This window comes from Anarhichas minor, unplaced genomic scaffold (genome assembly GCF_050575085.1).
Source record: "Anarhichas minor isolate MPS153535 unplaced genomic scaffold, ASM5057508v1 ptg000018l, whole genome shotgun sequence".
Classification (NCBI taxonomy): domain Eukaryota; kingdom Metazoa; phylum Chordata; class Actinopteri; order Perciformes; family Anarhichadidae; genus Anarhichas; species Anarhichas minor.
This window is the reverse complement of record NW_027466464.1, coordinates 9845509-9870701: the sequence shown is the minus strand read 5'-3', so window position 1 is coordinate 9870701 and position 25193 is coordinate 9845509. Positions and strand designations below refer to the sequence as shown.

At 44.8% G+C, this 25193-nt stretch overlaps 7 protein-coding genes across 9 annotated transcripts in view; 5 read left to right on the top strand and 2 right to left on the bottom strand.

Moving 5' to 3' along the window:
- The first annotated feature begins 216 nt into the window (after window positions 1-216).
- On the top strand, window positions 217-4039 carry cnppd1 (cyclin Pas1/PHO80 domain containing 1). The gene is made up of 8 exons (XM_076094477.1): window positions 217-403; window positions 815-917; window positions 1178-1259; window positions 1347-1467; window positions 1648-1776; window positions 1849-1910; window positions 1992-2109; window positions 2202-4039. The coding sequence occupies exons 1-8, from the start codon at window positions 341-343 to the stop codon at window positions 2844-2846; spliced, it is 1323 nt and encodes a 440-aa protein (XP_075950592.1). The 5' UTR covers window positions 217-340; the 3' UTR covers window positions 2847-4039.
- Window positions 4040-4169: 130 nt separating this feature from the next.
- prkag3a (protein kinase, AMP-activated, gamma 3a non-catalytic subunit) lies at window positions 4170-7085 on the top strand. The gene is made up of 13 exons (XM_076094478.1): window positions 4170-4598; window positions 4684-4723; window positions 4858-4958; window positions 5051-5132; window positions 5223-5281; window positions 5448-5493; window positions 5577-5631; window positions 5717-5843; window positions 5946-6111; window positions 6202-6239; window positions 6352-6493; window positions 6574-6764; window positions 6850-7085. Exons 1-12 carry the CDS (start codon window positions 4581-4583, stop codon window positions 6693-6695), a joined length of 996 nt encoding a protein of 331 aa, XP_075950593.1. The 5' UTR covers window positions 4170-4580; the 3' UTR covers window positions 6696-6764; window positions 6850-7085.
- A 546-nt stretch (window positions 7086-7631) lies between these two features.
- Window positions 7632-12926, top strand: retreg2 (reticulophagy regulator family member 2). The gene is made up of 9 exons (XM_076094475.1): window positions 7632-7924; window positions 8238-8341; window positions 8606-8636; window positions 8944-9073; window positions 9172-9256; window positions 9438-9575; window positions 9871-9959; window positions 10160-10295; window positions 10431-12926. The coding sequence occupies exons 1-9, from the start codon at window positions 7671-7673 to the stop codon at window positions 11204-11206; spliced, it is 1743 nt and encodes a 580-aa protein (XP_075950590.1). The 5' UTR covers window positions 7632-7670; the 3' UTR covers window positions 11207-12926.
- Window positions 11494-15496, bottom strand: mdh1b (malate dehydrogenase 1B, NAD (soluble)). Its single transcript, XM_076094476.1, has 10 exons — window positions 15446-15496; window positions 15247-15359; window positions 15013-15147; window positions 14790-14932; window positions 14547-14715; window positions 14137-14464; window positions 13910-14051; window positions 13520-13695; window positions 13299-13438; window positions 11494-13214 (listed from the first exon to the last, which is right to left on the bottom strand). Exons 1-10 carry the CDS (start codon window positions 15465-15467, stop codon window positions 13164-13166), a joined length of 1419 nt encoding a protein of 472 aa, XP_075950591.1. The 5' UTR covers window positions 15468-15496; the 3' UTR covers window positions 11494-13163.
- Window positions 15497-15709: 213 nt separating this feature from the next.
- On the top strand, window positions 15710-20981 carry fastkd2 (FAST kinase domains 2). Its single transcript, XM_076094802.1, has 11 exons — window positions 15710-16777; window positions 16869-16972; window positions 17097-17205; window positions 17313-17436; window positions 17598-17737; window positions 17873-18045; window positions 18153-18316; window positions 18413-18649; window positions 18760-18856; window positions 19540-19654; window positions 19899-20981. The coding sequence occupies exons 1-11, from the start codon at window positions 16145-16147 to the stop codon at window positions 20013-20015; spliced, it is 2013 nt and encodes a 670-aa protein (XP_075950917.1). The 5' UTR covers window positions 15710-16144; the 3' UTR covers window positions 20016-20981.
- On the bottom strand, window positions 20823-23264 carry LOC142952825 (uncharacterized). The gene is made up of 4 exons (XM_076094803.1): window positions 22982-23264; window positions 21678-22007; window positions 21452-21597; window positions 20823-21152 (listed from the first exon to the last, which is right to left on the bottom strand). Exons 1-4 carry the CDS (start codon window positions 23058-23060, stop codon window positions 21042-21044), a joined length of 666 nt encoding a protein of 221 aa, XP_075950918.1. The 5' UTR covers window positions 23061-23264; the 3' UTR covers window positions 20823-21041.
- A 1262-nt stretch (window positions 23265-24526) lies between these two features.
- raph1b (Ras association (RalGDS/AF-6) and pleckstrin homology domains 1b) overlaps window positions 24527-25193 on the top strand; it is a 34657-nt gene continuing 33990 nt past the window's right edge. For 2 of the 3 annotated variants that reach the window (XM_076095050.1, XM_076095049.1), the window contains exon 1: window positions 24527-24785. The gene's annotated coding sequence lies outside the window, so the exon portion shown is untranslated. The remainder of the gene's footprint in view (window positions 24786-25193) is intronic. The other variant, XM_076095051.1, reaches the window with a different exon arrangement.

Sequence of the window (25193 nt, the reverse complement as noted above, 5' to 3'; positions counted from 1 at the left end):
ATCAACCAGAGTCTGTTCAGATTTTAGCAATTTTAACAAAAACAAAAAGAGGAAACAGACAAAATATGGCAAACAAATCATAACATTATAAATTTGTTATATTCCGGTACGCTAGGTGGCGGTATAGACCTAGGTATCGCAAGCCACCAAAAACGCAGAAGAAGACACTGTAGGTGTGCCGTATCTCCAGCAGATGGCGCTAATGTGTCAATAATGCGAGCTGCAGGAAGAACTGTCTCAGGTCAGGGCGTGTTGCTGTCGGAGCTCTACTTTTTCCGGGGGGGGCAAACAGTCGTCTTTTTCAACGTTTTAGCGGACTGATGTTCAATCTACAGTAGATATGGATTTCGACGCTTTGTTTAACGAAAAGACGTTTCAGTTTTCGGACTTCCAGGAGTTCACGGTACGTTATTGCGTTACGACCACGATAGGTCAACAAACTACGGAAGCTAACGCTAGTAGCATTAGCTCAGCTAGCTGATGTTTACGTCCGCTTTTGGATCTCTTGTCCAAATATGCTGATCGGGGACCTAGCTACGACCTAATTTAGCTAATGCTAAGTGACTTCGAATCGTGTTTATAATCCAAGCAAAACAATGTGTAATTTAAAAAGCCTTAATAAAAAAAAAGACGTAAAGCAACGCTAGCTCCCTAGCTTAGCTAACGTTACAGTGTCGTAAATGAGTACCATCTGCAGTAAACTACGAGGTTAACTCATAAGCTAGTGTTAATGGAAGTGTTTACACATATTGCTTTGTTTCCACAACTAGCTCTACAGTTCAAGTAAGCTAACGCCAGCGTTGTTCTTTTACAGTTTCTTCCTGGACACCAGAAGCTGAGTGAACGAGTGAGAAAGCGACTGTATTATGGCCTGGACAAAGACGTTTCTTTAGATGCCCTCTCTTGCCCTGTTACAGGTGAGTTAGCTTTTAAACTAGCTTTAGCTCCTCCCCGACACACCCTCAGAAGAAGAACCGGATATACATCTTTTTTTTCCAGACTTTCTTTACTTATCAATGTAAAGAAAGGAGGATTTAGTGCTGACTAAAACATGTTTGGGACAACTTAAAAGTTGTGCCCCTATGTAGCTTCCATGTACATGAAACACTTCTAATCTTAGATCGATAGCGATTGTACGCAAGTTCACGTTTGTCTCTTTTGCTTTCTGTCATTCCAGATATCGCTGTTGAAATATTCCAGAAGTCTGCCCCAAGCCCAATACGCAAGCTCCAGAAGAAGTATGCCGCACATGTTTCCAGGTGTGTACTTTGTAGGGTGCATGCATGTATGGATTCTTACAGGAACTAAATGTAGCACTGCCTTTCACAATTTTTCTTTTGCTTCAGGGAGGCTTGCATCTCTCCGTGTGCCATGATGCTGGCTCTAGTTTACATCGAAAGGCTCCGACATAGAAACCCTGAGTACCTCCAAAAGATCTCCTCCTCTGACCTCTTCCTGATCTCCATGGTATGTGTGTTGGGTTCAAAGGTCAATCCAAATGTGTCACTGGTATTTCTGGCTTGGTCGCTGCTCATGTCAGAATGGAGTTTGATGCGTATCTTCCCAGCATTTTGGGTCCTTTACTGCAGTTAAGAAAGTGAGTTTATTTGTATTGCAATGACAAACGCTCTGATCTCTCTGAACTAGATGGTTGCCAGCAAGTACCTGTATGACGAAGGAGAGGAAGAAGAGGTTTTCAACGATGAGTGGGGAGCAGCTGGGAAGTTAGACGTCAAAACCGTCAATAACCTGGAGATTAACTTCTTGAATGCCATTGTAAGTGTGTTTGAATTTGATGTGATTTGGATCAAGTTCTTCGTCCCAACCATTGTGTCCTATATCTTCTAGGAGTGGAGCCTCTTCACGGAGCCAAATGACTTATTTGATATACTGAGTCAACTGGAAACCAGGTTGGTAGTCTGAAAACTTACACTAAACTTTATGTGTGAAAAACAACAACGTATTCCTGACTGTGGCCTCTGTATCACCAGCATTGCAGAGCGGCAGGGGATGAAACGCGGCTGGTTCACTTATACGGACCTCTGTGTGCTACTGGAGCAGTCGGCGTGGAGTCAAGCCCTCACAGCCATCTACCAGCACTTTACCAAGGTGAGGAGTTGATTTTAGCTGAATGGAGAGGAGATTTATAGGCAAACATTGCAACAACAATGTCATCAAATCTAATGTTATTGTATTTTCAGGTTTCCTGTATGCTGGGCCTGGTGTATCTGACCAGTGTGGCTGGCCTCATTGCCACCAGCGCTGTGCTGCACCAGCTCAGTCTCTCCAGAAGCGGCTCGTCCCTGCTCCCACCTCCAGCTGAGATTAGCCCGGACCTTCAGACCGCCAACCCGACTGAAGAAGCTCCTTCTGCAGCCACGCGCCTCCCCTGTTGCGTTCTGGCCAACAAGAGTCTGAACCGCCAGACCGGTGCACTTGGAATCGACCAGGACCACTTACAAAGTCCCCCATCGGCTTCCTCGCATACCTCAGTACTGTGTCTCTGGGGCTCTCTCCTTGCCTCAATGGGTCACATACACCCTGAAACTGATTCTGATGTAGAAACCCCCCAAACCTGGTCTCCTGTCTCCTTCTTCTGTCCTGGCTGTCTCGCATCCCTCCCTCCTCTTCAGTGCGGGCTTAGAAACACCTCAACAGTCTTCGCTCACGGCCCCGTTGATAACCATCGGCGTCATGCACCGTGGCTGGCCCCCAGCCTCCTCGGAGGGGCGGAGTCAAGTCTGAACTCTCGCCTGGGGGTGTTTCCCCCTATACAGCTGGGACCCTGCCACCCAAAGTCCATGTTACCTGTCGATAAAGCCCAAGCTCTGATCATGCCCGGCTAGCGACCGGCAAAACTCCACTGCTGTCAACCTGTACGAATGGACTCTGGAAATGGAAACCAGCATTGATTCCATGACTCATCCACTGCTTCAAGTCATGTTTTGTTTACTTCTCCAGATCTGAGTATTGTGCACAGACAGAGTGCGAATTGTACAACGCGGTAGAGGTGTCGCTCAGCACTGCAGAATAGAGTTGCCATAAATACAATGCCACAGTTGATGCGCTGCATCTTGTTTTTAAATGCAGAGAATATCACAAGGAGTTTGAAGATAGTTTGATATGTTTTGTCGGCCACATTTAATCATTGAAGGTTCAGACCCCTCGGGTGGTGGTGTAGGGCCTTTGAGTTATTATATTACAGCTGTAATATTTGCTTTTGCTTGGCAAGTTGATGAAAGTGTGTGGAGGTTTCACAGTTTATTTTTTCATGAAGGGGCTCTGTGAGAAGAAGGGACTAGACCAGTTTACTTTGTCTACTTAATTTAGGCTCATCCATATTTGCTTAGTATGCAGTTATTTTTCATTCATGCATGTCAAGCTTTATATCAGACAATGGTCATAACCATGCAGCAAGCACTGATATTGTACACCAGGTTACTGTTAGTGAAACAAAGTGTATTCAGGTGAAAGCATCAAGGAAGGGAAGTAGACTTTATACCTCGGTGTCACGGTCGTTGGCCACACAGAAAAATAACCACCGACTCCTCCTATTCTGCTCACTTATAGCGTAAAAGGTCTCGTTTTTCTTTTATGTGGGAACAGGATGTCGCATAATCTTAAAGGCACTAATATGGTAATGTGTGGACATTTAAGAGGTCAAGCTAGAAGTTTCCCATGCTCCAATGGGAATAGGTCTTTTATAGAGAGGATGTGCTATTTCTATTGGGTTTGTGGCGGGTGTTTTTTGAAGTGAACTTCCTGCTACAGGCCAACAGCAGTGTTTCTTTGTTGGACATTTCACTCCACCATTACAGCGTTGGCAGGTGTGTCTTTTAAATAGACTTCTGTTTGTGCACAGAGCTGTTGGAAGACGTTGACTTTAATCGGGAAAAAAAAAACTTTCACAAAACGGCTCGGAGCGTTTGAATTTGATACAGCACGAAGTCCTTTCATTTTGTACATGGTGTAAAATGCAAATATTGTACAAATCTGTAAAAAGAAAACGGGAGCTAATAAAGGAAGCATTTCTTTGTGACATTTGTCTTAGTCAACATCATAGTGTGAATCATTCAAAACTACTGTCGCAAGTTGAGAGCAGACAGTACGCTTCTGAACTCATGGCTCTTGGAAAGAATTCAACTGGGTGAAGCCTTGACATTCACTCCATATAGAGCAGGATTTCACGCCATTTTAATTTTCTCACATAGCAGGCCTCCATAAATCATCTTCAAGGATTACTTCGACGCCACCGAAGCCAGTAAATGAGGGCGACTTTATGTGATCTGAGATAATAAATGCATGAAGGCGAGTGCCTTTTAAAGGGAAGGGGGAGCAGATGTCTGGTTCTGGCAGAACCTTGAGTGTCCCTCCCCCCCCCTGATCCTGTTCCAGCTTCTCTCTCTCTCTCTCTCACCCCTCCCCTGCGCCTCTGGCCTGACACATGCCACTTGAGAGCTCCTTATATAGACCCGACGGGCTTTTTGGAGGAAAGGGTAAACAAACCCAGCGCAGCCACCAGCGCTTTGCGTCTGCTGCTTTTGAAATCCCCACTTTTTCATGGACACACAACAGAAATCATGGAGCCTCCCTCACAGGTGAAATGTTGCTTTGGGTTGAGCATATTTCAAACCATTCTGACAATGTCATGTGGAGAATGTTGTTTCGCTTGCTCTGTTGTAGGTCTCACTCCCAGAGAAGAGGCAGGAAATGAAGAAACAAGGTACGATTGCAATCACTAGCGCACATGTGAGCATGAACACATGCGAGTAAAAGGATCCGTGCCGTCCATGCCTGCTTGTAGGTGTATGAATGCATGTGTCCATATATAACGTGGTATAATGTGATTCCTCACAGAGGCTGATGCCACAGTCTACATGAATTTCATGAAAAGTCACAGCTGCTATGATGCCATTCCAACCAGCTGTAAACTGGTCATATTTGATACCAAACTACAAGTAAGAAATGCAACTTGTGAGTCTTTTTTTTTTTCTTTTTTTGTTGTTGCTTGTAACTCCTCACCGACTGTGTGAAATTCTGACTTCCAAAGGTGAAAAAGGCCTTTTTTGCACTGGTGGCAAATGGCTTGAGGGCGGCGCCGTTATGGGACAGCAAGTTGCAGAGATTTGTGGGTAAGACGAGGGATTAAAGGAATAGTCATAGTGAAGTATTAGTCACTGTGAATTTATTATAATGGCAACATAAATCATTTGCTTTCACAGGTATGCTGACTATTACAGATTTCATCAACATCCTCCATTACTATTACAGGTCCCCTATGGTGAGAATGACTACACTGTGTATGGCCATCATATATCAGACATTATTATAATCTTTTTATTATAACTCGTATGTCACAGATACAAGCAACACCGTGTGGAACTCTTTACAGAAGGTTTTAAAGGGTTGCAGTGATTGATTTGACATTTTGGGTTTCCCTCTCAAAGGTTCAAATGTACGAGCTGGAGAGACACAAGATCGAGACATGGAGAGGTGATTCATTTCAAAGTAAATAACCAGCACGGATGAGCACCTCTGTGAGTTAGCATGAGAGCTCTCTGTCTTCTTCTGTCTAGATGTCTACCTGCAGTGTTCCAATCACATCCTCATTAGTATTTCTCCAGAGGCCAGGTAACACTCAGATGTGATCTATGAAAACTTAATTTACATTTCAGTCTACTAGCAGTAAACTGTCTCCTCTCCTCTTTCCTGTTAGCCTCTTTGATGCCATCTATTTCTTACTTAAGTATAAGATCCACAGGCTGCCGGTCATGGATCCACAGTCTGGAAACGTCTTGCACATTCTCACCCACAAAAGAATCCTCAAGTTCCTCCACATATTTGTGAGCAAGCAAGATGTTTAGCATGGGGGATCTACCTACCTGTTCTTTATGTCTGCATGCATTAACATTCTTCTGCTGCGGTGTGGTCTGGGTGTTTTTCAGGAGAGAAAAGTTCCCAAGCCTGCGTTCATGGGAAGGCAGATCCAGGAGCTCGGGATTGGAACTTTCAGGAACATCGCCACTGTTCAGCAAACGGCAACGCTTTATGATGCCCTCGCCATTTTTGTGAAAAGGCGGGTGTCTGCACTACCCGTGGTGGACGAACAAGGTGTGCTCTTAAGAATATGTTTTACATTATTGAGCCGTATTCATCAGTGTTAATGGGTATCCTACTGCATCCAATCATTTGTTTTCTCAGGCAAAGTGGTGTCCCTCTACTCAAGATTTGATGTGATTGTAAGTACTGTGTCTTGCCCAGTTTTTGTGGAGCTAAGGCTCTATTTGTAATCTCAAAGTACGACACCCTAAAGTTTATCATCCTTGCTGAGGTTTTCTGTGTTTGCTCCAGAATCTAGCAGCCCAGAAGAGTTACAACAATCTGGACATGCCGATGCAGGAGGCCGTTCGCAGGCGCTCATGTTTTGTGGAGGGAGTGATCAAGTGCTACCCTGATGAGACCTTGGAAACCATCATAGACCGGCTGGTCAACGCTGAGGCAGGAAAAGAGTGTGGTCTCTATTCGTCATGACATCAAAAGGTATTTAGAAATCATTATCTTTTTCCTCCTTACCCCAGGTCCATCGGCTGGTCCTGGTGGACAGGGCTGACGTGGTGAAGGGCATCATCTCTCTGTCTGACCTGCTGCAGGCCATGGTCTTAACCCCTGCAGGTATTGATGCCCTTATGTCTTAGCACCAGAGGACAGCAGGTCCCCTTCCCTCCTTTACCACCCGAGTACGCTTGAGTCCTGTACACAGCCAGGTAGGCCTCTCAAGCCCTTTTCTTTTTAGGATACTCATAATAGTTGATGAGTGGAATGATTGTAGCTTTTGCTTCTGTCTTTCAGAAATCAACTTGAGACTGAAATGAGAGATCACAACAGGAAGAAAAATCCCCTTATTGCGCTACTTTACATTAAGATGCCTTGTGAAGATGTGCTGTGTTCAAGAAACAATAATACCAGTGAGCTGACCTTGATGCTGTAATGAATCTCTATAGGTCTCCAGCACAATGTCTATATCGGCTGCATTTGATCAAATTGATCAACACTGTATATTTCTGTATTAAACATTTGTATCAAAACTTGCTGGTAATGATCAATAATAGCAGTTGCAGTACTTGAAGTGGTAGCAGGAGGCTGCACGTGTTGGGGAGAGTTTTTACAGGTCTCAAGTGTTTTACCTTTATGCATTGCTGCCATATTTCTGACCACACGGTGGTGCACCTGAGGTTTAAAAACAAGGAAACACGTGACTATATATATATATTTTTTTTTCTTTCTCACCCGTGACGGGCCTTGTGATCCGTCCGCCCATCTGTGCGTTAAGGACATCAAGCTGCCGGAAGTAATCAACAATAAGGCCGGAAATTAATATTGCCTTCAAAGTAAAAAATAAACGTACCTGATCAAATATATGTAATGTAATGACATCAATGCAAATCATTATATTGGATATTTTTAAGACACCTTTAAATTGATCAAAAACTAAATATGACTCGATTCATCATCTTTGCTTTGGTACTTTGTTAACCTGTTGCCAAAGGCGATTGGTTTTATTCTGAAAGTCCCAACCGGATGCTTAGTATTTGTAAGTTTGTACCACTTGATGGTGTTTTTTACCATATACCCCGTGATATCCAAAACAACATAACAAAGTAGGGGGAAACATGGCGAGCGAAGAGGAGGCCAGAAGATACCCCTCGGTTACCTCCTCTTCGGTTGGCCTGGAGTCTCTGTTCCCTGCGGGGTCTCCGGGGCAGGTCTGCGGGGACGTGAACCCGGAGCTCGTCCTCCTGCGGGAGCGTCTTCAGGGTTTTCTCTCGCAGTACGAGTCCATGCTGCTGTGGCTGCAGAGGCTGCTGGTCTGGGAAAGGCCGTTGTACAGCATCACTGTCGCCTTGACACTCAACACATTATTCTGGTAACCGAAACCGTGTTTTAATCCCGTTTTTTCCACACCTTTCTGACAGCTCTACGAGGTCGCATTGAACATCATTAGCTAGCTGGCTAACCTCCGCGAGGATAAATTAGCTAATCCCACGTCTTTAGCATGATGCTAACGTAGCTTGCAAGACAGTTTAGTGGCCCAGGCCTCGTTCACCAACTGTCAGTTACAGACAACAGAGGTGCCATGCGGATGTATTTATTAAGTTTAACATGGAAGTGAGTTTCATGACATTCGTTTCTTTATATTAATATGTTTGTGTGCTGTTGTTTTCTGCATCTCCACACAGGCTCCTGTCATCCACCTCCCTGCGGCCTCTGTTCCTGTTGAGTGTGTCCCTGCTGGGACTGATGCTGCTGGAGAGATGGAAGCACAAGTTGCCTATCATTACCAGTAAGCCCCTAATGGGATTTTAATATGGCCCTGAGGCTTTGTCACTCTTTACCCAAGCAATTGCTCCCTGTTGCTGAGCCAGTTTAAGTCTATATTTGTGGGCACAGTACCTTCACTGGATGGAGAAGCCTGCTCGGATTTTTGTCAGTGTGGATGAAGTAGTTTTCCTGCTTACCCCAATATGTTCTCTGTCATTTCCTTATGTTAAAACATCACATCAAATGGCCTAATTGTTGCTAACTGTGTGTTTTGCTCCTGCTGCAGTTCAACATGCAGAGGCTCTCCCTGAACAACGGTAGGTAGTGTGTACATGGTGAAGAGATGGCTCTCTGTTTCCATTTCCTGAACGAATTCAAAATAAGAGCATACGTTCAATTCCAACAGTGTGAAGTCTGTCTTTATGTTTAAAACATTTCCGTCACATGTCACACCATATCATCAGAACTAATTGTAAGCTACCAGTCGAGTTTAGTCTGTTGTATTGTTGACATTCTTGAGGAATCTCACTTTACCTCTTTGCAAGCATTTCAGTACAGCCTGAAGCGCTTAATATACAGATTTTTGTCCTTTCACAAGTGTTGTCTATTCCTGTTTGCACACAGTGACGTGATGAGTGTGGAGCAGCATCTGCTCAGTATTCCTGAGCTCAGCCACCACCTGGCTGAAAGCTACCTGACCTACTCCCTGTACCTGCAGGAGACGCTGCAGTACAAACGACAGAACCACGGCAAGGTACAGCACTTTGACACACAAGGAAAGAAACTTCCAAGTAAGTATGCCCTGTGCAGCTTGAAGGTGTCTTATTTGTCTTACTTGCTCTTGTTTCCCAGTTCTGTGTGATGATGTGCAGCGGCTGTTTTGTACTTGCCGGGGTTGGGCATTATGTACCAGGAATCATGATCTCCTATATTATTGGTGAGTCACCTCTTTCCTAATTTGCATCAAGAAACAGTTGTACTAAGCCATGAATTTACATGGGAATGTGTGCTTGTCCTGACAAACAGGAAACCTGCTGATGGTGCACTCAGTGTGCATTTACTTGCTTTTATACTCATAAAATAAATTTAAAGTTGTCGCTGTTTTTTTCCCCGTTCAGTCCTGAGCGTGCTGTTGTGGCCGCTGGTGGTGTACCACGAACTGATCCAGAAGATGTACACGGGCTTGGAGCCGATCCTGATGAAACTGGACTACAGCATGAAGGGAGAAACCGAGCACCGCAAGCACGACAAGAGAAGTGAGTGCTACTGGGACACCTTCGGGCTATAGATTCTAAACCTGACTCGCGTGCGTCACATCAAATTAACAAAGCTACGGATATACGCCCTTGTATTAATACGGGCCTTAACCATGCGAGGAGGAAGCGTAACATAAGGAGCCTGAATCGATGTAGATCATCTTTCTTGTCTCTCTTACTGATGTCCAACCTCGTTGTAGCAGCATGTGTTGCATATATGTGTGCCATTCTGTCTTTGAATCCGTTGTTGTGGTCACTTATTCACATTTAAATGTGTGTATGCGTGTTTTGACAGAGGTGAAGAAGGAGGTAGTGGAGGGGGACGAGCCGAGAGCCGAAACCGAGAGTGACAGTGAGGAGGAGCTGTCCCTGTTCGCCCCGACGGTATGGAGACACAATAATCAATACACTGCCACATAGACACCAACAGAGAATACAAAGTAGTGTGGGGAGCAGGTTATGTTTATGTATTTTTGTTTAGCTTTTTAGTTTTTGACCCCAAGGCTCCAATAAGTGCGATTGTGGAAAAAGATGAGAAGGATGATGGTACATTGGTGACATAACGCTGTGGTTTCGTTGGTCAGGTGGATGTGAAGACCACCACTCTGGCGATGGCCATCACAGACTCTGAGTTGTCGGATGAAGAGGCATCCATCTTGGAGAGTGGGGGGTTCTCAGTGTCCAGAGCCACCACTCCCCAACTCACCGACTTCTCTGAAGGTAAACGATCGCTCATACCCGATCAAGTGAGGGTCACTTGATTATGTCATAGCCACAATGCAGAAAACTGGTGTTTAGTTTTGTTTGGCTTGGATGCTCGAGTCAGTTTCTTTTCCTGCCTCATCTCTACTGCAGACCTGGACCAGCAGAGTTTACACAGCGACCCGGAGGAGTCCTACTTGCGGGATCTCCCCGTGTTCCCCTCGGTTGAGGAGTTCCCATCCATCGAGCGCAACCTGCTCCACTTCCCCCTGCGAGGCCAGGGTGACGCAGCCCAGGCCGGTGCTCAATCAGAGAGGGAACCGTTGAGCCCCGTCAGCCTCCTTATCCAGCACCTAGCGTCTCCGCTCCACTTTGTGAACACGCACTTCAACGGATACGGACGACCACCCAGGGGTGAGGAGGGCGTGTTGCCCGTGGTGCGGGAAGCGGGGGCGCGGGAGGCGGAGGAGAAGGAAGCTGCAGGAACCCAGGTACCACAGCAGTCCTTGGAGGCCTTGAGCGAGGAGATAGTGACCACAGCCATCTCCACTGTGGTGCAGAACACTCTGTCGGCCCTGCTGCGCTCCAGTGAGTCCAGCGAGGACCCCTCCCTGGCCGAGTTCCTTCCCACTGAAATCCCACCGGGCGCTCTGGAGACCTCCACCCCGCCCACTGACACCACTGCTAACACGACACAAGGAGCCAACGAGGACCCGGACGAGGCGATCACGACAGAAAGCGACACCGGAGAGGAGATGCCCGACGACGCGCTAGTTCCCACCGAGGAAGAGGACTTTGAGATTCTGGACCAAAGCGAACTGGAGCAGTTTGACGAGGGGCTGGACCTGGTCTCTGACAGACAGGTGGTGGGAGGAGCCTCAGGAGCTCCAGAGACGCCACCGTCCCCTCAGCATCAACCACAGTCATAGCTTCCCCGTTATCTCCTCCTGGCCTCAACTGGCGTGTTTTTATTTGTCCGTTAGACCTACATTATATCCACACATACTGCTATATACGAAACATTTATCAAAGAGTTTGGCGTTTAATGCAGTTGATCGGTGATTGTTTGGCATATGGTTTGGCATACTTGGTGCGTTCTGCTTTCATAGAGGCTTTCTTGTGGCCTGCCTCATCGTATCATCTTCAATGAGAGCCGGTTCAGAGTTGGCATCTAACATTGATATTGGCTTGATAAATTATGAGGCAAATTTCTTACGGCGTAGTTTAAAAAAAAAAAAAAAAAAACGGTCCATGTTCCGTCTCACGTGAGAATAAAGATGCCTTTATTTTCCACCTGGCTAAGAGCTTAACGCTTCCACCTCGTTTTCGTTCAGATGTTTATCTAGATGGTGTTATGAAGAGTTGAAATGTTGGATTATATAACTATTAATATATACTATAAATTATTTTATTTAACGGTCAGTCGCTGAAACTTTATTGTTATATTGAGGGGGTGGGAGTTTAAAAGCAAATTGAATCCCCCAGTTGCCCATAATGATTGTATGATAACTGTTTATGACACCATGAACGTCCAGGTTTCAAATGTAGTTGTGTATTCCCAGAGTTCGACTTAGACAAACAACAGTATCATCCTTCACTTTATCCGTCCCTCCAAAAGTCTCCACGGTTCCAGCTTTGACAGAAACATTCAGTCTTTCACTTGTTGCCTGGAAATGGAAACGTAATCTTTGACATTGTTGGATGTTGACCGGTAGTAGATCTTTACCCATACACACAAGTGACTTTGATGTAACGAGATAATGTTCCCGAAGCTCCTCTATGTGATTGATGCCTCATTTATATTTGCGGATTTAATTTGACGTCATACGCCCTTATGTAGTGGAATTTATTCTTTATCTACAACTCTGTTGAAAGACACGCACTTCTTGTTTGATGGGCCCCGCTCTACCTATTTGTTACTTGTATAGTCCTCACTCGGATATGTATATTTACCAAATAACCTTCTCTGTGCCACGACAAGTCCATGCATGGATCACGCACGTATTTACCATAATCGATACCTGAGGCGTTACTGACAGTTTAAAGACATATTATGTATCTGCTGGGGATTTGTGGGAAACTTTGGACATGACAAAAAGAAAGCTAGCACTATGCTCGACTGCTTTTGTGAACCACTCAGCATCCAAATCTCAAAGGGTGGGTTGTACAAATTGAATATAACATTGCAGAACATGTGTCCATTTCCCGACTTGTCGTAGTGCACTGTATCTGTACTAACCTTTCCTTTCTTTTCAGTCAACGCCTCCTTGTGTATAGTGTAGAAACGCTACGTGTATATTCTGCATGTAAAATCAGCACTCTGTTCAAGTTCTCCTTGTCAGCTGACAAAGTACTGAGAAGAAAAATCAATTTGAATGTTTCAGGTTAAAAGAGCCCATTAAATTCAGTTTGTTTAATATTTCATTACCAACGAGGGGAAGGTGAGTTTTGATGCCTTTATTTTCAGGACTGTAAATGGAAGTAGGTGGCAAGTGATAACACCAGATGTAGAGGATATTAACAGACTAGTTTGTGTATGGTAGTAGTGTGTTTTATGCTTTAAGTATCGCTTATGGAACTATAACAAATACACTTACTGAACTGTACAATTTATAAAAAAATAAATAAAAAAAGCAATATATTTTCTAATTTCTCCTTTTTCCATAAAGTACTCAGTTTGATCTTTTACATCTAAAAACATAACGGCTATGGACGAGTTTCACGAAGCGGAGAAGATTTATTGTCATTAAACTGGTCAAATAAAAGTGTGACACCACATGTGAAAGTAAGAGAATAAAAGAACAAACTGAAACAAACGAGATGTATCTGGATTATTTCCTTTGATCATGTAAACCATGCTTTTAGTTTGTCAATATGCAAATGATTTTAGTCTTCTTTATAACAATCCTGCAAAATGTCTGCTCCGAGTTCTTTTTCCTGGGGAAGAAAAACACCTGTTAGTACCTTTAACCTGTACCTTTAATGTTTAAATGGTAACTGCAGCTATGAAACTTGACGTACCTGCTTTAGTTCACTCGCAGAGAGCTGAAGTCGCTCCTTCAACTCGTCTCCAACAGTCACGTCAAACCGCACGGACCATTTACCGTCCGTGAACGTTACTGGGAGTGAGAGGACGACGCCATCTGGGAGATTGTAGTCGCCTACAAGTAGCCAAAGACAATCACAGTTCATCACCTGCTACATCAGCCCGAGATCAATGTCTGGGGTCGTTGTGTCTTCACCTGGGCAGAGCACACCCGTAGAGAAGACCTCATCTGGACTACAAATGCCATTCCAGGCCTTTAGGACAGCGAGGATCCCGTTGGCGGCTGACATGGCAGCTGCTCGGCAGGACTTTGAAGCCACAGCTGCACGCCGACAACGCACCAAGTCTTGAAAGTCTGTCTCCAGCCATTTCCTGGAAGAGGGAAGGAGGTTGTGGGCTTGTTGGCATATCACAGGATGTTCTTTGCACAGACTGAAGTCGGGTACGGATTGGTCGGGAGTTTTGTAATATGATGTCAGACCTTTGGTGTGTTTGTTTAGCCTGCAAAGTGCCAGGTGGGTAGAGTTGACCAATAAAGTGTAGGCAATAAAATGAGATAAGCCATTAATCTACTGTTGTAACAAACCTGTCATGGAGAATCGTTTGAGCTGGTTGGGAGAAGAAAGCTGGTCCTCTGATTGCCCCGTCATAGTTGAAAACCTTCGCCCACTGCAGGTCGATGTAGAAACGACCACTGATGTTTCCCCACACGATGACATTTGTAACATCTAGAGCAGAAGAAGAGATCATCTTTCATGGAAAGTGGCTAAAATGCAATGTGAATACACAGTAGCAGTATGGAGAGAGACTTACCTGACGTCCTCACTTTCAGCTTCTTGGCAATGATGGCCTTGGCTTCATTTTCCAGCTGAGTTGACATGGTGACAAATTGGCTGCTGTCAATGGAGCGTGCATTGTCCAGAAGAAGTGAGCATCTCAGGTTGGCGAACGAGTCGGCACACACAATGACCGTCACCTCCTTGTTGGCCCTTGTGTCCATCAGTCGTCCATACTCTCTGTACCTGTCTGAGAGTCCCTTCCTCTTTTCCTCCTCATCGCTGTCATCAGACCACCCCTCATCCAGCAGTAGAATGACATCCGCGTCCTGGAAGGCCTGTTCCAGATCTGTGTGAATAGTCACCTGTGGATGTATAAAGTTAGTTTATTTTCCTTCTGATATGGTGACAACAAAAAGTATCCTTCAAAAAGAAATAGCCTAATACTTGATGGAGCAGACTGAGTGCCAGGTCCTCCGTCTCCATCCTCAGCCCCTGCAATCCCTCCTCGGTCCCCTCCAGGTCCAGTAGGTGGAGGCTGATTGTGGAAACATGGGGGAACACCTCAGCAGAGAGCAGATTGGGGATCAGGAAGTGGCTGGTTGGGTTGAGAGCACTGGACAAGTATGGGAGAATAAAACATTTATATGCATATATACTTCTTTGGTTTGGTGTTTCAGGCTAACCCACCTACTGATCCATATGTGAAGGGGTTTGATGAGACTGACACGATGCTGCTCCTCTACAACAAGATTCATCTTGGTTTCCAGATTCTCTGCTGCAACAGTCAGCATTACATCCGTCGGCATGTCTGATGTGACGCTGTAGTAGTCCTGCACAACCAATGGTTACATAAACTGGCATGTATGGACGTTTAGAAGTGATTTTAATTAAGAAAACCTAATATGCCTACCTGGCAATGCTCTAGGAAGTCACTGAAGCCTCCTAAGAGCATCCCTTTCCCCCCTTGGTCCACCAGTTCCCTCCAGACCAGAGGGGACTTCTCGTGTTTCCATCCATTTCTTTTGCAGGTGGCCTCCAGCCATTCCTATCAGAGACCAGTGAAAGGTCCCATCGAGGTGACAAATAAGAAACACAAAAACATGCTAATGATTTGTAAAAACAAAGAAAGAAATAAGACAATTACCTGCCACTCATGTGGGAGAATGGAGATCTTGTGGATCCTGAAGTTTGGAAGAGATCTCTGCAGACTGTCTGCTAATAGTTCCGCTTTGGCGTAATGCGGACAGTCACTTTTACCTGTACGGGTTCAAATTTAAATCAGAAATGTGATATTTGTATATATAGTTACATGATATCACGTAACGAGTGAAATCAGACTTTACCAGCAAGCACAAATTTCGCCATATCTATCAGGGTGGCGTCGGTTGCTGGGACACCGCGGGTGCTGTACTTATTTGGGTCCGTGTAGGAACAAAATAGATCAGGACGTGTTATGATAACAGTGACACCTATGATTTAAAATTGTCAAAAGTTGCATAAACCGTAATAAATATTGTTCTTTAAATATATTAGCTTAAATTCCGAATAAACATTATTTATTTTATTTTGACGAGCACGCGGTGTACTCTACCAAGTTGACAGGGGGACTGAATATGGCGTCGCACACAGCACGAAGCAGAAGCACATGAGAATGCTAAATAACATGGAGTGGACTATGCATCTTTTTAGTGTAAGGCAGCTCTGTGTATCTTTGCTAAACAACTTCTAACGTCAAAGCAAAGCACCAGGTGTTATTTTGGGAGCGTTATTTGTATGTTTTTCACGGTTACAGCAATAAGTAATGGTGCGTCACGTAGCTAGCTAAATGCTAACAGTGTTTTGATCACTTGAGGGAGGCAGTCTGTTGACCTTGTAGGCAGTTTAGTCATAGGTTGTAATAGTATTTAATTAATAGTATTTAAGGGTGTAAAATGTCAGTCAGATAATATTAGCTTAACGCCCATTGAGTTAGCGTTATAGTGCTGAAATTAAGGACGTCCTAGTGTCGTGTTTCACCCTTTATATCGTCTATAATAATAATAATGTCTGTCCGGGTGACAGAGGAGATCGTGAGATGGAGCCTGCGCTATTGCAGCCGCAGGTCTCCAGTGCAACTGCGCAGTTTCTTGTTGACAACATCCATCAAAGACAGATCTTTCCCAAGTCAGCAGTTTGCACACATTTGGGGCACAAGGCAAAGCCAGACGTGCCTGGATAGGAGTCCTGTCAGTTCAGTGAGGTTTTACTCCCGGGGTGGGATTCACAGTCAGGACTTGGAAGAGAAGGAGCATCTCTCTTCACCGTTGGGACAGTCTTCGCTGCCCGCTGAGATCCAATCTGATGAGAGGAGTACGCCTTTCTCGGACCACCTTCGGCACTGTGGCTCCCCATCAGACGTGCTGGACCTCACCTCTCAATACTCGCCCACAGTTCGACAGGTCAGCAACTGCCTGACCCACATGTGGTCCACCACTAAGAAGATGTCCGACGAGCAGCGGCGCTATGAGCTGCAGCTGATGTTCGAGCATCCTGAATTCGACAAGCTTCTGCAGAAGGCCATGAAGAGAGTGGGGCACATGCGCAGTGACGACTTGGCTTATTCTCTCCTGGGTATGGTCAAACTGGGTGTTCCCCAAGGTAGCCGTGTGGTCCAGACTTTCCTCCGAGCCTGTCAGGTAGGCAGAGAAAGATTGTCGAACATGTCTTCATATTGGAATTACTTTTTGTTTTGTGTTTATCCAAATAAATTTCATTGTCCACTGACAGGAGAATCTGAATGACTTTGATGAGAAGGGCCTGTCCATCTTGGCCTCCTGTCTGGAACACATGGAGGACAACGCCAACGTCGGTGCACTTAAAGAGGGCATGAGGTCAGGATTATCAAAAGATGCATTTGGCTTAGCCGACAACATAACCATCCAAGTGACTATATCGATTTTTACCACTTCTTTTTCAGATCTGTTTACATTGACGTTTACTGTGGCTTTGTCCTAGGTTGGTAGTTGAGGCCCGTCTTCCCAGGATCAAGAATGTCATGGCTCTTCAGACCATGATGCGTCTGTTGGGGAAAGATGCCCCACTGGACCTCAAACGGAAACTCGAGGTCGGTTTATGAGTCTTGGTTTTGTATATGTGATTCTAAAATGACTATTTTAACTGTAACTGAATCCATTCTGTGTTGACACTCATTCTGTACACGGTCTCCTCCAGAGAAAGGCTCTATCAATGACGGACCAGTTCAGCCTTCCCAACACCCAGTACATGATCTCCACTATGGCCACGATGGGCTTCTACTCCAAACCACTGCTGGATGTCTGCAGTAAGACAATTAAAGGTAGAAACCTTTTCCACAAGATCAGATTGTTGAATTATAGTCTAATTTAAATGCAGAGTTGTAAGCCCGTGTTCAATTGAAAGAGCCTGGAATATAATATTATACTCGTATAAAGTCTTCTGTTTTATAGTTCTCATAACCTGCTCTGTCCTCTCTGGTAGAAAACCTCAATGGAATCCCCTTCAACAGATTGTATAAAGTCCTGCAGTCCTGTAGGGAGCTGCACTACAGAGACTTAGATCTGCTCACTGGCATTTCAGAATACATCGCCTCTATAATAGACATATGGACCAAAAAACAGGTGCTGCAACAGTCTGTTTCCTAATTCTTTTTGTGAACTTTTTGTGTATGTTTGTTAAAATAACATCTAATGTCCTTTACAATCTATTTTTTATAAACAAAAGTGACCCATAAGTGTTTCCTCATCTTTGTTCAGGTGGTCCTCTTCCTGTCTGTGTTTGACAACCTCGCCTTCTGTCCCGCCGCCTTAATGGAGGCATTCGCGAAGAAGGTGATCGCCAATCCAGACGCCCTGACACTTAAAGACCTCCTCTGTGTCCTCAAGGTGTACTCCTCTCTTAACTATGACCTGCAGCACCAAAGACAACAGTAAGTCACTCGCACGTCTTCGTACGTCAGACTTTACTCGTACGCCAGCCAGTCGTAACGTACATGACTATTGGTTTCCTTTGGGGGGTTTCATGTTGCTGTTCCAGGTTCCTGGAGAGTCTGAGTGGAGCTCTGGACATCTATCTGCCCAAGATGTCCGGGTTTGAGTTGTTAAAGGCTGTGTACCATCTTTGTCTGCTGGGCCACTTCCCCTCTGCACCACTGGAGCAACTCCTGCAGAGCATTTCACTGGAGAAGTTTAGCACTACAGGTGAGATAATGGACTCACTCACATTGGACAGTCTAGTCTGCCTTCTTCTGCCTTGTGACGTCCTATACTCATCCATCTTCTTCTATTTCTCTTCAGCACCCAGGTTTCTCCCCAACCAGGAGAGGATGTTTCAGACGGTGAACTTGTGCCTCGGTCTTGAGTGTCCTCCGCTCCCTCAGCCCGTGACTGTCCCCCCATCTGTCCTGGGAGACGCCGTCCCCAGCAGTCCGCCGGTCAACCCGTGGCTCTCGCAGGGCCTGCGGAGTGTGTTGGGGGACCAGGCGGACTCGATGCTGCAGGAGATGGTGGTGGTGGAGAACTTCTACCTCATAGGTAAAGACAGAATTTCTTTTTAACTGTAAGAAAATGGCTGCAGAACATCATTTCAGCTACTTTGGAAACTGTGTTATAATAACAGTACGTAACTGTGTGTCGACTCTCAGATGCCGTGATAACCAAACCTCTGCCGAACCAAACCTCTGTGACTGAAGCCGGTAGTCGTGCAGGAGAAGAGTGTCCTCCAGCAGAGAGCAGTCAAAGGTAAGACGCCAGCGTGCAGTCGATAACATCGCCAGACTCCGTCTTGAACAAATCTGCTGCTGTGGCATTTTTTTTTTTGCACGATGTGCAAATGTAATGTGCTTATGTCATGTTTGGTGGAGTTTTGATGGCGTGAGAGCAGGTGGAGAGGATGTCTGGGCGTTCTGCTCTGGCATTGACGCATGATTGCGTACATCCAATGTCTGATTCCACCGCTTTGCATGCAACAAAGTGAACACATTTCAACCCAAGACAGTAAAACGTCATAAAACAGTGCTCTATAAGCGGGACTGTTTTTTATTGAGCCTGCTGATGCATTTCACCCGTGCAAATTCAACCAAATGGTTCTTTAGATGTACAGAAAACTAAGTAGAAATGCAGTTTGCACGACTGTTGTGAGCTTCTATCCACAAAAAAAACTACTCATTTTTAAAGATGGTTAAACATAATTCTAAATAAACTAATTAAAAATCCAGAACTGCATTAACCTTATGGGGTAAAGATCTGTAGATAAGTATGTCAAAGGAAGTCAGAAGGAAAGCCACAATCTGCTCTGTCTATTTTTCACGTGTCAGATTTTTTAGTTTTCTAAGCAAACCGCCACTTTCACCCTGTCGTGCCTGTACCTAAATTCAAATTTTGACCTTTTTAATGCTGAGAAATGCCTTGTCTTGATGTTCTAGAATTGCAGTAATTTGCACACCACACTCTGGTTTCTGCCATGGCACGTCCAATCCCCGCGGCCCTCTGGCTGTCAAGATTCGCCACCTGAAGATCCTGGGATACAACCCTGTCTTGGTGAGAATAATATTTCTACATTTATTTATGAGTTTGTTGCAGCCACTTAAATATAACCTGCCTTCAGCCACATGCTCCTTTCAAACATGAGTGTTTCATTTCCTCCTTTCTGAACATTGTGGTTCTCCTTGACAACAGCTCGCTGACATTAAATACAATGCTTCTCATACAAACAACAAGTTATTAACAGTGGTGAGTGCATCAGCGATGGCAAGCTTTACATGATCCTAATCCTGTTCTCCAGGTAACGGAGCAGGAGCTGCAGTCCGAGGAACAGAGGACGGACTTCCTCAGGGGACGGATTTATCCAGAACACCTCAGCTCAGACATGCAACCCGAAGGGGACCACCGGGGGTCTTGAGGACGGATGGCGAGGGCCATATCTGGTTGAGTAGTCCCAACCTGTGCAATCATCATGAACACACAGATTTCATTGTGCTATTTAAAGCCTTGTAAACAATTAGGAAGGAACTAAAGTATTTAAATACGTCTGAATAAATTGAGAAACACAAACGAAGAGAACCTGAACCTTTCTTTGGGTGTGTGCTCCCTAACCCAGTGTGTAAAAGAGTGACTGTGAGGATGGAAAAATGGTCTTTTACCGTCTTTTGCTAACAGAAACAATGTGTTAATCTTGCTGATGCTTGCGGCGGTTGATGAGTAAGACTATGCCGCAGAATGAAACCAATAAAAGCGGTACGTGCGTGCGCCTGCAATAACTGCACATAAACTGCAAGGTGAGCAAGGTAAAGCTTCGCTCTTTGAAGCAGCCGCATCTGCAGAAAGAACGATGACGGTTTAAAGAAAACGGTAGAGAGAGGAAGACAGGAAACGGTGCAGGTTGTTATTGTTTGAAGTGTTTGCCTCTCCTAGTTGTAAATCTGGATCTCATCAACTTTCACAACGCTGTGATGTTTCTACCTTCTCAGAAAGAAAAGCGTGGACAGAGATACGTGTATTTAGATTTTATTTTTTTTGACCTGTAACGACTTTTTACATTTTGATATTGTGGTCGATCGTGACTCATATCTCACCACGCAGGTTTACAAGTGGAGTAAACCCTTTGAATGTGGTTAAATACCTTCGTTCAGACACCCCCTTGTGTTTCGACCACAAAGAGGGATTCCAGCTGAAGATCTGTGTGTTAAACAGTAAGCGACACAGGAAGCTGGGTGCACTCTTTTTTTATTGTTTTATAAAACCACAACTGCCAAAGAAAGAACTGCTACTTTCGCTACGTCTAACTAGTACTGAAAAACAAGAAAAAGGAACTGAAGAAAACTTCACTCCTGATATTACACCATTCAGGGCGAGCTGGTGCAAGGAACCCCCCCCCCCCCCCCACCGTGTTTGCATCTGAACTAACGGGGATGAGATGCACGGGTGATCAGAAGTGTCGTGGTATCGGAATCTGAACCCCTCTGTTCTTCTTGCGGTCCTTGTGTGCTTTGGGTTTGGTGTTCATGTAGTCACTCTGGGAGTCCGACCTCCAGTTGACCTGTAGGAAGGATGAACGACAGCGTTACGTCTGTGAAGGGTCAGAATGATGCTGCAGCGATCATCGAGGATGTGGAGCACATGTCTTCTTTTTTTCTGGGATTTTGGGGACCTGACTTACATGTCATAATAAAGGTGGAATTTGTAAAGGCTTATTTTTGGGCCAAGAAATAAATAATACCCGCAGAAATACGATTTTCCCAAAGAGAATTTAATTGTGAAGGTGAGAAAGCTGTTGGGGAGATTTATTTCACAACGCTTCTTCACCTGGTGTTGGTTTATATGTGAGGAATATCTTACCCAGATGGTGATGGCAATGATGGTGATGATCACGCTGTAGATGCAAAGAAGTACCAGCCCCAGAATCCAAATCCAGAGGAATCCATCTTTCTGATCTCCAATTGGTTTAGGTGTTATGGAGACATTGTTGAAGTTGCATTGGTGTCCTGGAAGAAACAATCAGGGAGTAGTCAGTGCACTGGGCTAGGAGGTGTGCTCCTTTTTAAAACCTCGTAGGAATACTTACCTTCCACAAGCATTAGGATCCACAGAGTACTTTTCCTGAAGGGAGGAGGGAACATGGCTGTGCCCTCACACCCGTAGAGACCATAGCTGTTGGCATTCACCCCGGTGAGCGTGAAACTGAACGATTCATTGTCCGTGTTTTCACGCAGTACCACGCCAGCCCTGGTGTATCTCGGTTTACAGTTGGGTGCCTGCTTGTCACGGATGCATGTGTGGTTGTAGATCATTTCATCGTCTTTGTAAAGGTCGAATGTCACGTGTTGGCCGGTCAACTTCGGGCAGAGCACGGACACGTTGTCTCCGGCAGACACACAGACAATTTTTATCTGGTCTGGACAGAGAGAGAGAGAGAGAAAGGTGTGATAAGGATTCAAGGGGGGAAATTGCATTCTGACTACTCGCACAGTATAATGTCAGATCTCTGATTGCTGAGGAAATAGAAACATAATGGAGTAGCCCATCATGGTGTTTGTTGATGCAGTAAAAACCAAACGCCTTCTAACAGCTACAACTCCTGCAAAGATTCATTTATTTGCTTTCAATTCCCCCAACTGAAATTCAGCTTTTGATACTCGTCATTTCACAGCCACTCCACCCCCGTATGGAATTTGTTCAATAGCAGCACATCTCTACATTTACCTCCTTTTAACCTAGCCTCACATTTCACAAAAAGCAGAGACGGATATTTACCATGTGAGCGGCACACTTGAGTCAGCCCACTGCCTGACTCAAGTGTGCCGCTCCCGAGGCGGCGTTTATTTTGTTTTTGTGCCGTTTGTTGCAGGGAATAGTGTCGAGCTGAATGTGCTCTGTGTGTAAACAGCAACGGTCCTAAAGTTGAGGCAACACTTTCTTTTGAGATTCCTCTGTTGACTCTGGTAGATGCTGGTTCACATTAAGATGTCTCACCCCACAAATGCAGCCAATCAGGAGACAACAAGGTTCATTTTAGGAACAGATAAACAGCCAGTAAGTGAGGATATATATCACGCTACAGAGGAGCACCTTCCTGTTCCTTAAGACTCAACGTCCCACATTTTACGTGCATAAATTTAACAAAAGCTGTCAACCAGAGAGTAGCTACAAAACCTTTTCCCGGTGCAATTCAGCAACTCAAGTGTCCCTGCACTACTACTGAGGGGGCAAACCTCAGATGAACCCAAACAGTCCCACTGTAACCACATATACACAACGGTTAAGTCTCTCGCAATTACTTGTAATAGTTGTTTCTTGCAAAACTACTTTGCATTCCACAACCATCTGAATGCTAATAATGTGTGTGTTGCAATAAAGTCCACGCTTTACCTTTGAAGGTGTCCTGGAACTTGGTGGCGTGAGATAACCTGCAGCTCAGGAGCATCATGAGCACCCAGCACGCTCTCATCTTAATCTTTTTGCGCCGAGACTGTGAACTCGCCCCCCGAGGCTTTCTCTCATCTGCTCAAACTCCAAGCTCCTTCAGCGGGCTGCATTGACTGTACGCTGCAAGATAAATCTGATCTGGTTACTCCGATATCAAACCTGGTAATACATCATATATGTGACATCGAAGCACTCCCACGGTGCTGCAGCGAGTGAGCGTCACACATCCTCTCATGCGGGAAAACATCCTGTGGCAGAAAACGCCTCCTCTTCTGAAGTTTCCGCTCTCTCCCATGGGTTTGTGACCTTTGACGACTTCAGCGTTTAATTCATGTAAAACTATGGTTATGTGTTTATTTAGACCCAAAAGTCATTGGAAGACAGTTCTGTTCCTATCAAGTGAACTGGTTGTTTGTTTTATTGAGAATGAGGGAGATGAAAAACACACACAAACAACTTTTTATTACCTATTTTAAACATTTAAAAGCTTTTGCATGAAAGTACGGACATTGATCATAGTAGCAATGCTGGCATGAATGCAAATAGGCACTTTAAAACAGAATATGAGAAAGTATTGTGTAAATATGTGTATTTTCTGCTCAAGTTTTCATTATTTGGTTAATAAAAAAGACATGGCTGTGTCCACAAAATGGGGTTGAGTAAAAAAGTGCAGTAGCTTTATATGTCCACTAGATAGCGCCAACGCGTTAATAACAGTTATCTGCAGCTACAAACCAGGAAAATTGCTTTTCAGATACAATTTTATTTTAATTGCAACAATGTATAACTTTGTTTCAATGCATGTTCCTGTTTTATACAGGCTTGCCTGCCCAGAGCATGGATTAGAGACCATTAAAGGGTGGCAAATACTGACTGTGTGGCAACACATGGTGTCGGATTCATGGGATTGTGAAGTGGGGATTATAGCATTTCTAAAATGTTGTCTGTAATTCTGACTCTGAAAATGGATGATGGGGGATTGACGGGTTAGTAATGCCATGTGTCCATATGGATAACATGCAATAATCTCCTAATCTGGAAGTCCCTTTTGTCTGGTGGTGGTGGCTTTAGGAGAGCATCAGCAAGAACCCCTGTTATTATATTGTAATAGTAAATATATATTATAATTATTAATACAATTATTACCATCATTCTTATTATTTCTATTCTACTATTCTATTATTATTATCTACTGCCACTGACTGGGAATAGCTACTGGAAACTGATGCTGCCTTCACTGTTCCTCCAAGACTCCTACTTTCGTGGGTATATGTATATATTTTTACCAAATAATCGTCAGAAAACTGAGTTAAAATGTGTGTTTTGGTCAACTCGAGCAACACCGCAATGTGTCTTTTTTTTCATGTTCATATCTACCGTCCAGCTCCGTAATTCCTGTTCTCTGCGATCATCTGTATAGCATGAGAGATATTTCCGACAGGCCGTGAAGGCAGCGCTGGGTTCTGGGCTGGACAGGAAACGACGAGGACGCTCAGCGTGTCTCCTCGGCAGCTCCGGGAGAGAAGAATGGGAAAGGGAACGAGACTGAGTATGTAGACGAGGCGACGTGTGAAAACATGAGGATAACGGGCAGTTTTTGTTTTAGCTAGATTCATCTTTTAAACAGATACTCACACAGAGCAGGAGGGTTTCTCCCCCCCCCCCCCCCCCTGAGGGCAGTGATATTTGCTCTCACATTGGAGAACACAGGAGAAGAGAGAAGCCTCTTTGTGGATCCCATTTGACTGTAAGTGGATTTCTCTTTTCTATTCTGTTTTATTATCTAACACCTTTATTTCCTCCCTGTCCTTGAATAAACATCCTTAGAGACTCATGCCAATCCTAAATAAAATGACAGTTTACCATGCCAGCCCATCCTAGATGGTGTCCTCGGGAAGAGGGAGACGGAGGGAGTCTCTACACTGTATGTTCACCTCTTATAGATGAGCACTACCAGCTATTTAGAATGTGTTGTTACCCTGTAAGAGTGTGTGTTGTGTGGCAGGCTGTCTAAATGAAGGAGGGGGGGGGGGGGGGTCGTACGTGCCCCCCCTGTGCGGCCATTGAACGACCCCCTTTCTTGGGGGAGAAAGGGCGTGCAGCGTTCGGGCCGACTGGGAAAAGAGCCGCAGCTTTTTCCACGGGGAGAGGCATT

What these genes read in the sequence shown, in the direction of transcription:
- cnppd1 (XM_076094477.1), top strand. Translation starts at nt 341, where the DNA reads ATGGATTTCGACGCTTTGTTTAACGAAAAGACGTTTCAGTTTTCGGAC. An exon ending in CCTCTCTTGCCCTGTTACAG is followed by an intron (nt 918 to 1,177) that starts GTGAGTTAGCTT and finishes CTGTCATTCCAG; the next exon opens with ATATCGCTGTTGAAATATTC. An exon ending in TATGCCGCACATGTTTCCAG is followed by an intron (nt 1,260 to 1,346) that starts GTGTGTACTTTG and finishes CTTTTGCTTCAG; the next exon opens with GGAGGCTTGCATCTCTCCGT.
- prkag3a (XM_076094478.1), top strand. An exon ending in GCAGGAAATGAAGAAACAAG is followed by an intron (nt 4,724 to 4,857) that starts GTACGATTGCAA and finishes GATTCCTCACAG; the next exon opens with AGGCTGATGCCACAGTCTAC. An exon ending in TCAAGTTCCTCCACATATTT is followed by an intron (nt 5,844 to 5,945) that starts GTGAGCAAGCAA and finishes GGTGTTTTTCAG; the next exon opens with GAGAGAAAAGTTCCCAAGCC.
- retreg2 (XM_076094475.1), top strand. Translation starts at nt 7,671, where the DNA reads ATGGCGAGCGAAGAGGAGGCCAGAAGATACCCCTCGGTTACCTCCTCT. An exon ending in AACGACAGAACCACGGCAAG is followed by an intron (nt 9,074 to 9,171) that starts GTACAGCACTTT and finishes CTTGTTTCCCAG; the next exon opens with TTCTGTGTGATGATGTGCAG. An exon ending in TGTCCCTGTTCGCCCCGACG is followed by an intron (nt 9,960 to 10,159) that starts GTATGGAGACAC and finishes TTCGTTGGTCAG; the next exon opens with GTGGATGTGAAGACCACCAC.
- mdh1b (XM_076094476.1), bottom strand. Translation starts at nt 15,467, where the DNA reads ATGGCGAAATTTGTGCTTGCTG. An exon ending in TTCTCCCACATGAGTGGCAG is followed by an intron (nt 15,148 to 15,246) that starts GTAATTGTCTTA and finishes GGTCTCTGATAG; the next exon opens with GAATGGCTGGAGGCCACCTG. An exon ending in ACTTCCTAGAGCATTGCCAG is followed by an intron (nt 14,933 to 15,012) that starts GTAGGCATATTA and finishes TTGGTTGTGCAG; the next exon opens with GACTACTACAGCGTCACATC.
- fastkd2 (XM_076094802.1), top strand. Translation starts at nt 16,145, where the DNA reads ATGTCTGTCCGGGTGACAGAGGAGATCGTGAGATGGAGCCTGCGCTAT. An exon ending in GCACTTAAAGAGGGCATGAG is followed by an intron (nt 16,973 to 17,096) that starts GTCAGGATTATC and finishes GCTTTGTCCTAG; the next exon opens with GTTGGTAGTTGAGGCCCGTC. An exon ending in CCAGCAGAGAGCAGTCAAAG is followed by an intron (nt 18,857 to 19,539) that starts GTAAGACGCCAG and finishes TTGATGTTCTAG; the next exon opens with AATTGCAGTAATTTGCACAC.
- LOC142952825 (XM_076094803.1), bottom strand. Translation starts at nt 23,060, where the DNA reads ATGAGAGCGTGCTGGGTGCTCATGATGCTCCTGAGCTGCAGGTTATCT. An exon ending in GTTCCAGGACACCTTCAAAG is followed by an intron (nt 22,008 to 22,981) that starts GTAAAGCGTGGA and finishes CTCTCTGTCCAG; the next exon opens with ACCAGATAAAAATTGTCTGT. An exon ending in TCATTGCCATCACCATCTGG is followed by an intron (nt 21,153 to 21,451) that starts GTAAGATATTCC and finishes TCCTTCCTACAG; the next exon opens with GTCAACTGGAGGTCGGACTC.